This window comes from Lactuca virosa, chromosome 9 (genome assembly GCF_052849685.1).
Source record: "Lactuca virosa cultivar CGN04683 chromosome 9, Lactuca_virosa_CGN04683_v6, whole genome shotgun sequence".
Taxonomy (NCBI): Eukaryota; Viridiplantae; Streptophyta; class Magnoliopsida; order Asterales; family Asteraceae; genus Lactuca; species Lactuca virosa.
This window is the reverse complement of record NC_136434.1, coordinates 179,515,198-179,527,654: the sequence shown is the minus strand read 5'-3', so window position 1 is coordinate 179,527,654 and position 12,457 is coordinate 179,515,198. Positions and strand designations below refer to the sequence as shown.

The following is a 12,457-nucleotide window of genomic DNA, read 5'->3' as shown; positions in this document are numbered from 1 at the left end:
AAATCCTTTATCAGCTCAGGTGTACCTCCACCTGACAAATCACTCAAGACATTCACAACGAACTTCATGACTCAAGATTCCATAACCGATACCCAACATTGATAACCAAACTCCTAATAAACGGCCCACAAGGAAACATGGTTCATAATGCAAACACTCCACAAGAGACTTCTGATGCACAACTATTACTCCTAACAACCTTTAACTATCCACAGTTCATACGAGATCTTGTAGTAAGAATGAATATCTTATCACTTACCTTAGGGACATCGTTTGATTTGAATCAGAGTTCGGCAGTGGCATTGGAAAGCACTCTTTGCTGTTTAGCTTAAGGTCTATATTTGCAATTGTAGTTACAGACTTATCCAAATGGGAGACTGTTGAATTAAGGTGTCTAAGTCAGTAACTAAATTGATATATTCTTGTAATTAGAAGCAACGTCCTTTTTGGGTTGCCCTCATAAGTAGATCTTGATTAGAATGACATTTATAGAAAGAGTATGATTTATTAGATTATTATATGATTAATAAACTAATTAGAAATTATGAGAAAATGATTTGTTAATATATTATATGATTAATATATTAATTTGAAACAGATAGTTTATTTGTTAATTTATTATGTGTTAATAAATTAATATGAGATCAATAGTTAAATAATTGATTTGTTAATTTATAAGGTTAATAAATTAATAAGAAATCAATTAGAATTAATTAATTATTAATCAGAATTAATCGAGAATTAATTTGAGATTAATTAGAAGTAATTAAAGATACAAGGGGTAATTTGTAATTGTTTAATAGTTGAACAAAAGAAGCAATTCTAGATCCATCCAAGGGTGGACAGTTTTGGGAGCCTTCTTGGGGTTTCCAGAAGCCTCTTTGATGCATATAAGGAAATGATTTGGATTGGGATTAAATCAATTCAAATCTTGTTTGGTCCCTAAGTTACCTAAACTATAAATAGGGCCCCTTATGACCTTAATTTCGTTCATGTACTTCCCATAAGATTTAGGAACAAAATTTTCCTCTCATCTCTCCTCAATTGAATTCTAGTTCTAGGGTTTGGGTGTGAGCGATTAGAGGCATCATACTTTTGGTGATAGCTTTCTAAGCTCTTCAAGGAAGGATTGAAGTGATTTTTTTACTACAACAATTCAAAGGAATGTAACCCTAATTCTTTTGTTTTGATTATACTAGGGTTTCATTAGGGTTATCCTCATTTTGTTTTTCATTCTATGTTGCATTCAAAGTGTATGACATAGATCCTTTAGGTTGCATGTGCCGTAAAGTGTTAAGTGAAATTCTGCAAGCACATAGTTTTTTTTGTAACCTGCAAAACCCATCAAAAGTTGCAAACTTTAGGGTAACTAACCATTCAAACTTCACCAAATGGACCAAAAGAGCTTAAATCCTAAGTCTACAAGAAACCAATCATCAAGATCTGTAACAGAAGACTTAAAAAGGTCCAGAAGTTACTCAAATGAAATCCCTAAGCTTGCCAAGAGGTTTCATTCACCATAAAGTTCTTCTCATTTCTTCAAGGATCACCAAGAACACCAAAATAAGCTTAAATGAGGAATCAAGGTATTAGGGTTTGATTTCTGGACTTGGAGGGCGATGGAGTCTGAGGGTGGATGAAACCCTAGTCATCACATCATTTAAATAGGGCCTTAAGCCCAAAAAATTAGGGTTTAAGCCTGAGACGTCGCCACTTCGTGGTCAATACATTACCACTAAAAATGATCGCGACCCAAAAGTGGTTGCCATGTCGTGGTGATCTTCCCCAATACGTCGTGGCCACCAAATTCCACAAGATTTAAGCACCAAAATTCATACCTGAATACCGGATGTTACACCATAGGCTAAGGTGATGTGTGTGTGATTGTTGTAGCTCTTGTTTCGATGAGGTTACCAATCAAAAATCAATGGAAACGTTCCAGTTCAAGCCACGATTCACAGATGAGCAATATGGGGGAGAGAGAGAAAGAGAGAGAGAGAGAGAGAGAGAGAGAGAGAGAGAGAGTGTGTGTGTGTGTGTGCTTTTCTGGTGTATTTCAATGACTCGATGTATGCAATCCGACGAGCTCAAGTTTCACTGATAAATCAGAACTTTTGAGGGGGAGCCTAAAGGTCTACATAATACTTGGGGAGAAAGACCTATAGAACGGGGGCATGTTGTCGGCACCGGAGAAGGATGTGCATCCAGAATTGAGGTGTTGTCGGAGGAGGAGACTACACCTGAAAAAGTAACCACATAGAAGAAGAAGCGCCTGATTTAAGCGTAGCTGATGGAATTGTTGTAGGTATTTCAACCTTGACTTTTTGACTTTGGAATTTAGGGTTAACTTAGATGGGTTGATTAATGGACTAACTAATTGATGTGGGCTTTGAGTTTTGGGTTTTAATGAAAGTGAAATCTGATGATGACAAGACTTTACCTATGGGCTAGTTAATCCTGAAAATATGATTAATTAAGTTTACAAGGGGATATAAAATATTTTTTGAAACATGATTTGGTTTAATTAGTTATATGATAAATTTAGTATTAAGATCTAAATGGATTATTTGTGTTGTGTGGATTGAGATGTTAGATATGCTATAACAATGGGGTAATATTAGGTAACGACATTTAAATATGATTTATTTAAATAGACAGTTAAACTATAAATAATATACCTTATCTATGGAATAGATCATATTTTATGCTTAAGAGTGAGGTAGGCTTAACCTAATAATTGAGAAACAAAATCAAGTACAAACCAGTTGTTATAACAATAATAAGAAGTGAATAAGAAGTATATAATGAATTATTATTAAGTAATACTTGAAATATGAACTAAGTAAGGATTATGTATATGATTGTAGGTGTTCATGGAGCAGGACAATCTATCTTAGCCACTTCAATGGTTTTTATCATGTGTTTTGTTGTTTCAAGTGGGTTCTCATGAACTTACTTATTATATGGACTATGTGATTATGTTATGTGAAACCATGAAAAGCCTCTTAAGTGAGGAGAGCGGTTATGGATTGGACAATTGGATAAAAACCTCGCAGAAAGGGAATCCAATTGTTCTGTCTAGTTAGCCATGTATGGATGATCGACCATGCGAAGCCTCTTTGAGGAAGGTGGTTTATGTAGGGCAACTAGAGAAAAGCCTCACAAGTGAGGGAATCTAGTTGTGACCAGTGATCAGAATGCTAACATATGTATGAGTTTAGTTATATGTGATAAAATGTAAGTAATTTGTGAGTTATTACTTGAAGTTTATATGATATTATGTGTATTTCATATAATCTGTATAATTGGTGAGTGTTGTGATTACTCACTAAGCCTTAGGCTTACAGTTGCTATTTTATGTTTTTAGTTATATGTCATTCAGGTTCGAAGGGCAAGGAGTTGTCATGATTGGGATATCTAGACATTTTCGAAGGGGAATGACATCTAGTTTATCTACTCTATGTTATGATATGGTTTAAAAAAAAAGACTTAGCTTCCATACTTTACTACGACTATGTTGATGTAACATGAAAATATAAGTTTATGGTTTATCATGGTTACAAATAAAACCTGATAAAGCCTGCACTCTAATTTTCATAAAATCTATGATCGAGATTTTGGGATGTTACAAGACCATGTTTACAAAAAATGCAAAAACCTGAAAACTCATTGTGGACATTATAGTCTTCAGTTTCCATAATTACAAAGTTTGGAGAAGATATATGTTTTTCAACACCAACTTCTTCTTCAACAGTTTTGCCTTCATCTTCGGTGTTGTAGAGGAGTTATGTATCATAGACGGAATCGGTGTCACAAACTGGACTGCTTTCATCTTCATCCTCCTCGTCCAAATCTTGGTTCATAGTACGACAAACTTGAGAGGTATACTTCTAATCCCATGAATTCGAGATTCTCGACCTTCGAATCAATGCTCCTTAACGGTTCATTACGGTATCCTCCTTCACGGTGATCTCGTCTTGATCCAAAAAAATGATTGACCTCCTCGTAACCATCATCCCATACACTTGGTTTTGATTCAGTCTCTTCTCTTGGAAATTCTTGATGCCACAACTCGATTTCTTGTATTCGTCATCAAAAGTATTCGATCACAATGCTTTTTTCACTATATGCATATCTTGTGGGTTTGTAGCATCGGGTTCCCCATCCTCACACCATGGGTTCTGATGGTTTGTAGCCACACAAGATCTTCGTCGGCCGATCATATTGATTGGTATCTGATACTAAATGATGCATAAGAAACAATCGGAAATGATCGGACTCAATAATAACAAAGAACAAACAAAACAATTTATGCTCTTCAGAATTCTCACAAATTGTATCATAAACTTGATTAAATAAAAAAAATATCAAAAGAATAATGATAAACACCATCTTCATAACAGACTATAATAATCCTATAAGGATATAATTATCTCTAAATTTAGGAGATAATTCATGAAAAACTACTAAACTTAATCTAACAAGATATCTTCCAACTTTAGATAAATATAAAACAACTTTAGGGCATGCTTTGACACACAACTTTTGGGAGTTTCTAGCTTTTAAGAAAAAGCTTGGAAGGAAAAAAGTAAAAGTTTCATTCGGCCGTTGGAGCTTTTAGCTTTCACGTTAAACAAAAAACTTCAAAATCCAAAAATTACTTCAACTAACATTTAAAAAAAAGCTCTTTTAAATTTTAACAAATTGACTTAAATACCATTTAAAATAAATAAATCATATTCATACCTTTGGTAATTATATATATATATATATATATATATATATAGTGAACGACTAAATTTTATAAAGGGGAAATGTAACACCTGTTCTAGGTATTAATGTAATTTTCGAAATTTTAGGGTTTTGGCGCTGGGACTTGACGAGTTGGGAGCCCCGACTCGTCGAGTGGAGGCTATCAAGACGACGTGGAAGTTAGGTCCTACTCGACGAGTCGTAAGGCCCGACTCGACGAGTAGGAGCTGTAAAGAGAAACCCTAAATTTTAGGGTTTGCACCCTATATAATCTCCTTAAGGACCTTGAGGCTAACCTTCCATCAGCCTCCAAACCCTAAAACGTCTGTGCTAAACCCTAATCCCCATTCTCTTCCATTTTGTGAGCTAAGAGTGATTTGTGGAGCTTAAGAAGAAGGAGACAGTGAGAAGAAAGAGGAGATCCAGCAAGCCAATCCCTCACTCTTGAGCTTGATCATCTTGTGGACTATTGTAAGTCTTCAAGACTTGATTTTTATCTTAGAAATTGGCTAGATCTTGAGTTTACTCTTCATTTCCCATTATTCTTGTTGATTGCATGCATGTGGTTCATAAAGTTTGCAACTTTATGAATCTCCAGGGCAAAATAGTCCCAAGGTGGGCTAGATCTAGTTTTTGGTCAAGCAAGGATACCATGCAAGGGTTTTAAGTGTATTTTTCCCATTTTTGGCCATTTTGATTTAAGGACATGCATTGGACATGTATGTCAATAAAGCCTCCATCTTTGGAACGTTTTGAGGAGTAGAAACTCTTCTGGAAAGGGGGAATTCCAGATCCCTAAAGTCTTGGACCAAATGGCTAAGCTTTGGAGCTTTCTAACCTTTGATAAGGGCCTTAGAGCATTCGGAGTGGTTCTGGAAGGTAAAGTTGGAAACTTTATCCTTCTAGACACCTTAGGGTTTCAGATCTAAGCCCTGGAGTCCCTGCATTAAATGGATTATAATAATAAGCAAACAGGGAGGGGGACTCGACGAGTTGCCCTAGCAACTCGACGAGTCGGATCGGGTTTCCCCGTCGATTGGATATCAAGTGAACTCGTCGAGTTGATGAACCAACTCGACGAGTTGGCTAGGGTTTGTTCAGGTGTTCTGGACTCTGCAGGAACTCGACGAGTTGCTAGATGCACTCGACGAGTTGAGGTCAACATGGACTGTTGACCTTGACTTTGACCAGGGTTGACCAGGATTGACTTTGAGGGTAATTATGGGATTATGACAAGTTAATCACTTAATGATTATAGGCAGTTGAGTTGGAGCAGCACGTGGGGCATATCTGATTCTAGCTTGTCAACACAACTTTCGTGAGAGGTGAGTCTCCTCACCATACCAATGGGTCTAAGGCACCACGACCGACCCATTTTATGATATATGGCATCCTAGCTGTAGTTGTATTATGTGGTATGATAGTTTGTTGAGCTAGGAAGCATGCTTGTGGTATATATGGTATGTATGTGTGGAAGACCATGGGAGACCTCATGACACTTGGATGTAAGACCATGTGGAGAGCCCATGACTTTCCTATCGAAGACCATGGGGGGAGCCCATAGCACTTAGATGTAAGACCATGTGGGGAGCCCATGACATCTTGGAGTAAGACCCTGGGGACGAGCCCACGACATCCCTATATGTTGTATGCATGGCTTATGTAGTATATATGTAGCTTTTATAGCTAATATGTTATGTGTTATGTGGATTGTGTGTGGGGTATGCTCTGGGGAACTCACTAAGCATTAGTTTACAGTTTGTGAATTTGTTTCAGGTACATACGAGCCCAAGGGCAAGGGCAAGGTCTGATGGCGCGGCGTACACTCTCTCTCAGTCGTTATCATGGAACACTCTGATGTTTTAAAATAAAAAGTGTTGATGTTATGAATTTGAAAACAATTGTATTTGGGATTACATGAATGATGAAACATATTTTGGCTAATTAAAAATGAAAATTTTCTTTTGAAAAATAGGGTCGTTACAAGAAACAACTAGCAAGGAGCTAGGGAAGAGAATTACAAAGAGTTTTTGGAGCATTGAGTTTTGTAACCACATCCAAGTACTAGATCTACTACTACTTCTATAATAAAACCAATCAAATGAATGCAAAGCAATATTACAAAAAATAGAGCTTCTCTTCAACTTGATATTTTGGAAAACAACACCATTCCGGATCATACAAAGCATCCAAATCGTAGTGATCATAATGACTTTGGCTGCTTTCTTTTTTGATTTATTTAAACCGACTGAATCTACCCACAAGCATATCTCAGAAACGTTATTGAACAAAGGAAAGGGTAATCGAGCCATTTGAAAATTCTCCTCCAAACTTCCTCTGCCACTTCACAATGAAGAAACACATGAATGAAATCTTCCACCTGTAAATCACAAGAAGGAAACAACACCGACGGAAGATCAACTTTTTTCTCCAACAAGTTAGACCGAGTGGGAATTCTATCTAACAACACTCGCCAAATCAAAGCATTTAACTTAACAGGAACCACAAGACACCAACGAGTAACACCTCCTTCATCTTGTAATAAACTGCTATAAATATGACGTCTCATATTACTAACACCAAAAACACCATTTGGACATAGAACCCACTCCCATCTATCCTCGTTATTCGTGATTTGCACCTGAGAGAGAATTCAATAATCCAAAAAATGAGAAGTCATGACACTCCCTTCACAAGAGGTCTGCTCCAATTCCACACCCACTCACCATTCAAAAATCTATCGCTAACCGTACAATTCTTATTAGCTTCCAAGGCATAAACACGAGGGAATCTATCCATAAGAAGCCAATCTCCCAACCACTTTTCATCCCAAAACCGAGTCCCCTGAGCCATTACCAATAGGTTTCCGAAGATAGAAAAAAGAGACAATGTTTCTATCATGCAACATACGGAAAAGTTTAGTCAAAGAAATCCATAAACTCGAACCATTTGGATTTTTACAAAAAAAGTCGAGACCCCTATTAAGATCATGAATACTACGAATGACTTTCACTCATATATTTTAAGATGTCTTTATTTGAAACAAATTGGGGTGTTCATAATGGTTAACCGAACCGAAGTATTTCATAAGGTTAACCGAGAGTTGCGGTTCACAAATTTCTTGAACCTAAACATAAACCAAAAAAACCGGTTAATCGATTTTCGGTTTACCAATATTTTTAGTTCAGTGTTCCGGTTAACCAATTAATATAATTAATAATAGTGCTTCTTTTAGAACATCAAAACACTTGTAATATGTAAAAAAATATTTAGTCCGAGGTTTTACAAAAGTGAGAAGTCTTATTTATTTTATTTGTTAAAAATTTATCACTTGATATTAAAATTTGGATGGTTTTCACTTTTGATAATTACGGTTTATAAAAATTAATTTATCATTATTATATTTGTAATTTAGTTTATAACTATGTTATTTTATGTAATTTTACATATTTCAAAAGCTTCCTATTACTATTTGTGTCAAATAGTCTTATACAAATAAAACCTACATCTTCCAGCTTTCAGCTTACAATTATTTTTGCCGGCTTACAATTATTTTTGCCAAACACACCTTTAATATAATACTTTCTTTTGAAATAGAAAACCTAAATACGAGTTTCCATTCTAAGCATACGAATTCATAATGCATACGAGTTTCCATTCTAAGCATACATGATCTTTCCTCGTATCTTCCTTATATCTTAACGATCACTTCCTACTTAAATGGACATCTGAGTGCATGTTAAGGCTAACCCTAAGGTGCATTTTAATTTCTAACAACTTTCCACATTGGTGATTGAAATATGGTATGTGGGTCCATACATAGAGATGGAGGACATCTAGGAAAGATCGTGATTAGGAATGTTCACAAGAATAAATAAACCATAATAAAATATATTTTTTTACATACAATATCGTAATAAAAACAATTTAAATATATAGAAATAGAAAACCGTATAATGCTACAATGGACAAATACATGAAAAATAAAAATAAGTTGCTATATTTTAAGAGTTAACCTCTTAAAAATTAAATAATTTTTTGGATAAAGCTTGTAGATCAAGCAATGACAAGGACAATTTCTTGTAACTTAATCTATTATTATATACAATCATTAAGCATTATATTTATTCAAAAAAGTATTCTAGAGTTCGCAAAATTCGCAAAAGCATATTTTCAGGGTGTTTAATTTTGAATTATTTAAATGATAACTACCTAACACAAATTAGTTTGTGTTCATTGTTCATAGTTTCATTACTTCATATACAATTAAAATAATTTAATATTTAATTCTTAAAATTTAAATTTTACAATATTGAAAATATTAATAACAATTTTGAAATGGGCCAAAAGACGAAATAGCCCATACTCGAACCTTGAAACGCACGGATAATTCCAATTCAAATTTAAATCTATAATAAATAAATAAGTCAGCGCCCTAAAAAAATATTAAATCATATTTAATTAAGTTTTTGAAGTACGGAGTCGTTATCGCTCTCCTATTTATACTCATCGACTCCCACATTCATCCCACTCTTCCCACATTCATATTTACAATTCTCAGGTGTTTGTTTCGTGTCAAGAACTGAAGAACTGAATAACGTCAAGGTATGAATTTGATCTTCTTCTTTTCTTAGTCGATTGTGTATAAGTTTATATATAACATCTCATTTGATTTTCATATTGCTTAAAATTATAGCCCTAGTTCAATTTCCGCAAACGTTTTCCACATTTCTTTCAAATTTCTACGTATTCTGCGTTTTATAAATTCATTAATGGCGTAATGAATCGGATTCTTGATTCCTTGTTAATGTGGACCATGCGAATGGTAGAATTCGCTGATTCGTATATGATCGTGTTGATATTTGTAGATGTTTATCTGTTTTAAATCAGTTATCGCAATTGGCTATGGAAGTAAGAACATTGAAGCTTACATTACGCTATTGCGGACTTTTTTTTCTTCTTCTGATTGTATTTACACTGTAAATAGTTTTGTGAATCTCTTACTTCGTTTTCGATTACTAATTTGAGCAGTTGAAACTTTAATCGTTGCTTTTTATTTGAACATCACAATTTTCGAATGGGTAAATAAACTTGTATAACAAACATATCCACTAATCTTGAATGAACCCTAGCTATAAGCTAAACTGATGGTTTTTTCCATGATTTAGGTATAATTCTGGTGGATCCTATTTGATAACAACCGTGGATTCAAAAGAAATCCTTAGGATGCAAGTGGCAGATTCCGATCCATCTGATCAAGATACAGAGCAATTCATTGAGATCGATCCTTCAGGAAGATTTGGTAGATACAGTGATCTCCTAGGTGCAGGTGCAGTGAAGAAAGTCTACAGAGGATTCGATCAAAAAGAAGGTAAAGACGTAGCTTGGAACCAAGTGAAGCTAAGAAACTTCAGTGACCCAGTTGTCGTAAAGAGATTATTCTCAGAAGTAAAACTCCTCAAGACATTAAACAACGAAAACCTCATTGTTCTTTATGGTTTCTGGAGGAATACAGAGCACAACACCTTGAACTTCATCACAGAAGCATGTGCATCAGGAAATCTAAGAGATTACAGAAAGAAACACAAACGAGTTTCCCTCAAAGCCTTAAAGAAATGGTCAAAACAGATTCTCAAAGGGTTAGATTATCTCCACACTCATGACCCATGTGTCATTCACAGAGATCTCAACTGTAGCAACATCTTCATCAATGGCAACATTGGAAAGGTAAGTAAACTTCGTTCTCCAACACTTCAATTTCGTTAATCTTTATATAAAAGATTCACGTGGGGTTTATTTTTTTTTTTTTTGAAATAGGTTAAAATTGGTGACTTGGGTTTAGCAGCAGTTGTAGGGAAGAGCCACGTGGCACATTCTTTATTAGGGACACCAGAGTACATGGCACCAGAGCTATATGAGGAGGATTACAATGAGTTGGTGGATATTTACTCATTTGGGATGTGTTTACTTGAAATGGCAACAATGGAGATTCCATACACAGAGTGTGATAGTATTGCTAAAATATACAAGAAAGTTACAAGTGGAGTGATGCCAGAAGCTTTTAACAAAGTAAATGATTCAGAATTAAAGGGGTTTATTGAAAGGTGTATTGGTCAACCACGAGTCAGACCTTCAGCTTCTGATCTTCTCAAAGATCCGTTTCTTTTGGAGGTTGAAGATGAGGAGACTGATGGAAGTGCGTAATGGATTAAGAGGTTGTATAAAACATTAAAACATGTTCTTTTTTTTTTTCATATGTTTTGTGAACAAAAAAAGGTTCACATGGTTGTGATTTGTTGATATTGGGGTAGTTTTGATTGAATAGCTCTTCTTATGTTATGTTATATCTCTTGTGGTGCTATTTTTTTATTCTAAATTGACACTTTTGATGACTACTTACGAATTTTAATGATAACAAATGTGTAAAATTACTAATGCTCATTGGTGACTTATTATAAGGTAGATAGATATATCTTTGTGTATATATTTAGGATACATATAGTCTTCTCTATTACATAAATGTCAAGATACAAACAAACTAGTAAATGAGTAAATCCACTCTAACTTGTCAAGAGTGATTAAAGTGTGATGTTTTTTCATATAAAAAGACTAAAAATTTAAAATTTAAAAGTTAGAAATAAGTAATGGATTGTGGGTTGCACCATTTGATATGGGCCTTCCATGGACTAAGTACACATGTATGGGTCTCTATAATCCGTAATTCTATACATTGTAAAATCCAGTTAATTTTTTTTGACACAGTTTTATTTCTAACCATATTTTATTTTTTATATTAATTTTACCTCAAAAATATATTTTTAGTATATTATTATTTTGCAACTTATGTAAAATATCAAAAACACCATTCTATTAATTAGCTTATAATAAATGTATATTCTAGTTTTTTTTTATAATTTTATAAATAATGTTTTGACAAATTTATAACAAAATAAATTGTGAATCTACAATTAATTTAAGTTAGATTTTTATTTTTTATTTTTTAAAATTGTTATAGCAGGAATTTGAAAAGTATAAAAATGGTAACAACCCTACCCTAGAAATATCAAAACCACATGCATAGGTATCTTTGGTTAGAATATCTCATTCTAGACTATTAGACTAATAATATTGTCAATAATTGATTTTTATTAGATTTTACTGTAATATATAGGTTAGCATGTTTTGTTAAAATATCTACATTGTAAAATATATCTTAATAAAATTATAAGTTTTTATAAAATATACTACATGTTCTAATTTTTTAAAATTTGATATGAGTTCGATAAATAAATATTAAACTTCATAATTACGATTAATTAATATATTTCAATATATAACGTGCTATCATAAAATATACAACTATATTTCGTAAAAAAAACCTTATATATTGTGTTTTTTTCTAAATTAAACCTCAACTTTTTCTTTTTGCGAGAAAGATCTATTTTTTTTTTCATTTTTATCGATTTCGTCTTTTTAGCAGTTTTTTTTTCCGAAAAAAAAACATGTCAAATGTGAGGCTCTTATGAAAAAACAAAGGTTGAAAAAAATTAGAAGGTTAAAGATTTTTTTCTTCATAAACTAATAAAAGAAATTGAGGTTTTTCTGGTAAAAATGAAGAATGCAAAATCCTTTTAAAAATTGAAGTTTAATCCGTAAAAAAAAATAAAATAAATAAATAAACTCACTGTATAAGATCTTTTATGAG

The 12,457-nt window shown here is 33.6% G+C and overlaps 2 protein-coding genes across 2 annotated transcripts; one reads left to right on the top strand and one right to left on the bottom strand.

Moving 5' to 3' along the window:
* Positions 1–7,006: 7,006 nt before the first annotated feature.
* On the bottom strand, positions 7,007–7,605 carry LOC145140058 (uncharacterized). The gene is made up of 2 exons (XM_079073672.1): positions 7,501–7,605; positions 7,007–7,393 (listed from the first exon to the last, which is right to left on the bottom strand). The coding sequence occupies exons 1-2, from the start codon at positions 7,603–7,605 to the stop codon at positions 7,007–7,009; spliced, it is 492 nt and encodes a 163-aa protein (XP_078929798.1).
* A 1,619-nt stretch (positions 7,606–9,224) lies between these two features.
* Positions 9,225–11,113, top strand: LOC145137988 (putative serine/threonine-protein kinase WNK11). Its single transcript, XM_079072132.1, has 3 exons — positions 9,225–9,357; positions 9,921–10,479; positions 10,570–11,113. Exons 2-3 carry the CDS (start codon positions 9,979–9,981, stop codon positions 10,954–10,956), a joined length of 888 nt encoding a protein of 295 aa, XP_078928258.1. The 5' UTR covers positions 9,225–9,357; positions 9,921–9,978; the 3' UTR covers positions 10,957–11,113.
* Positions 11,114–12,457: the final 1,344 nt, after the last annotated feature.